This window comes from Cetorhinus maximus, unplaced genomic scaffold (assembly GCF_964194155.1).
Source record: "Cetorhinus maximus unplaced genomic scaffold, sCetMax3.hap1.1 HAP1_SCAFFOLD_2318, whole genome shotgun sequence".
In the NCBI taxonomy this organism is placed as follows: domain Eukaryota; kingdom Metazoa; phylum Chordata; class Chondrichthyes; order Lamniformes; family Cetorhinidae; genus Cetorhinus; species Cetorhinus maximus.
Window position 1 is genome coordinate 32,501 of NW_027598257.1, and position 2,500 is coordinate 35,000.

Here is a 2,500-nt window from a genome sequence, read left to right on the forward strand (position 1 = left end):
ATAGGCCCAACTCCTGGGATTTGAGCCCATAATCTAGGCCCAACTCCTGAGGTTTGAGCTCATAATCTAGGCCCAACTCCTGGGATTTGAGCCCATAATCTAGGCCCAACTCCTGGGATTTGAGTCCATAATCTAGGCCCAACTCCTGAGGTTTCAGCCTATAAATTAGGCCTCGCTCCTGGGATTAAACCCAGAAACTAGGCCCCAACTCCTGAGGATTTAAACCCAGGAGGTAGGCCCAAAGCCTTGCAGTTTTGTCCCATGAACCTCTCCAGGACCAGAGGCCCTCGTTTATAGGCTCAAATCCCAGGAGTTGGGCCTAGATTATGAGTTGAAATCCCAGGATTTGGGCCTAGATTATGGGCTCCAATCCCAGGAGTTGGGCCTAGATTATGAGCTGAAATCCCAGGATTTGGGCCTAGATTATGGGCTCCAATCCCAGGAGTTGCGCCTAGTTTATGGGCTCAAATCCCAGGAGTTGGGCCTAGATTATGGGCTCAAACCCCAGGAGTTGGGCCTAGATTATGGGCTCAAAATCCCAGGAGTTAGGCCTCATTTATAGGCTCAAATCCAGGAGTTAGGCCTCGTTTATAGGCTCAAATCCCAGGAGTTGGGCCTAGATTATGGGCTCAAATGCCAGGAGTTGGGCCTAGATTATGGGCTCAAAATCCCAGGAGTTGGGCCTAGATTATGGGCTCAAACCCCAGGAGTTGGGCCTAGTTTATAGGCTCAAATCCCAGGAGTTGGGCCTAGATTATGGGCTCCAATCCCAGGAGTTGGGCCTAGATTATGGGCTCAAATCCAGGAGTTGGGCCTAGATTATGAGCTCCAATCCCAGGGGTTGGGCCTAGATTACGGGCTGCCCTATAAACCAGGCGTACCTTCTTGAAGTCCCGGAAGGGGACGAACTGCACGATGTCCCGGGCGGCGGCCTGCCCGCGGGTGGAGAGCAAGTTCCCATCGTCGCCGTCCAGCGTCCGCATGTCGGTGAAGTCGGCGTTGCCCACCCCGACGACGATGACCGACATGGGCAGGCGGGAGGCCTCCACGATGGCGTCGCGGGTCTCGCCGATGTCTGTCACCACCCCGTCGGTCAGGATCAGGAGGATGTAGTACTTCTGAGGCGAGAGAGAGAGAGGGGGCAAAGGGGGAAGGAGGGAGGGGTGGGTTGGGTTGGGTAGGTAGGGAGGCGTCACCAAAGAGCGATGATAGCCAACTTGGCCACCCTCCTCCTCCCAACCCCCTACCCGCCCCACAAGACACGCCAATCGGGCCTACTCGCTAGGCCGCCGGACTAGGCCTTTCCATGCCCCGCGAGAGGGAAGAGTTTCACCCCCTTGTCGAACAAGCTCTCCGAGTATTTCCACCCCCTACACCCCCTCAACGCATTCCTCAGTCAATTCTTCATCGTCCATCATTTCTCCAATTGCCCACCCTCCCATTCGAGGGGGAACCTCCTCCAGCACCCCCTACACCCTTCCCTTTCTCTGTAACCTCCTCCAGCCCCCTACACCCCTCCCTATCTCTGTAACCTCCTCCAGCCCCTACACCCCTCCCTATCTCTGTAACCTCCTCCAGCCCCTACACCCCTCCCTATCTCTGTAACCTCCTCCAGCCCCCTACACCCCTCCCTATCTCTGTAACCTCCTCCAGCCCCCCTACAACCCCTCCCTATCTCTGTAACCTCCTCCAGCCCCCTACACCCCTCCCTATCTCTGTAACCTCCTCCAGCCCCTACAACCCTCCCTATCCCCGTAACCTCCTCCAGCCCCTACACCCTTCCCTATCTCTGTAATCTCCTCCAGCCCCCTACATCCCTCCCTATCTCTGTAACCACCTCCAGCCCCCTACACCCCTCCCTATCTCTGTAACCACCTCCAGCCCCCTACACCCCTCCCTATCTCTGTAACCTCCTCCATCCCCCTACACACCCTCCATATCTCTGTAACCTCCTCCAGCCCCTACACCCCTCCCTATCTCTGTAACCTCCTCCAGCCCCTACAACCTTCTCTATCTCTGCAACCTCCTCCAGCCCCTACGCCCCTCCCTATCTCTGTAACCTCCTCCAGACCCACTACACCCCCTCCCTATCTCTGTAACCTCCTCCAGGCCCTACACCCCTCCCTATCTCTATAACCTCCTCCAGTCCCCTACGCCCCTCCCTATCTCTGTAACCACCTCCAGCCCCCTACACCCCTCCCAATCTCTGTAACCTCCTCCAGCCCCTACACCCCTCCCTATCTCTGTAACCACCTCCAGCCCCCTACACCCCTCCCTATCTCTGTAACCTCCTCCAGCCCCCTACACACCCTCCATATCTCTGTAACCTCCTCCAGCCCCTACACCCCTCCCTATCTCTGTAACCTCCTCCAGCCCCTACAACCTTCTCTATCTCTGCAACCTCCTCCAGCCTCTACGCCCCTCCCTATCTCTGTAACCTCCTCCAGCCCCTACAACCCTCCCTAACTCTGTAACCTCCTCCAGCCCCCTACACCCCTCC

The 2,500-nt window shown here is 57.0% G+C and overlaps 1 protein-coding gene across 1 annotated transcript in view; it reads right to left on the bottom strand.

Annotated features, from left to right (window-relative positions):
* The window catches only part of LOC144677222 (copine-7-like), a 16,078-nt gene that overhangs the window by 1,219 nt on the left and 12,359 nt on the right, over nt 1-2,500 (bottom strand). Inside the window, exon 6 of the mRNA XM_078537405.1 lies at nt 882-1,118. Within this exon, the coding sequence (XP_078393531.1) occupies nt 882-1,118 (237 nt within the window). The remainder of the gene's footprint in view (nt 1-881; nt 1,119-2,500) is intronic.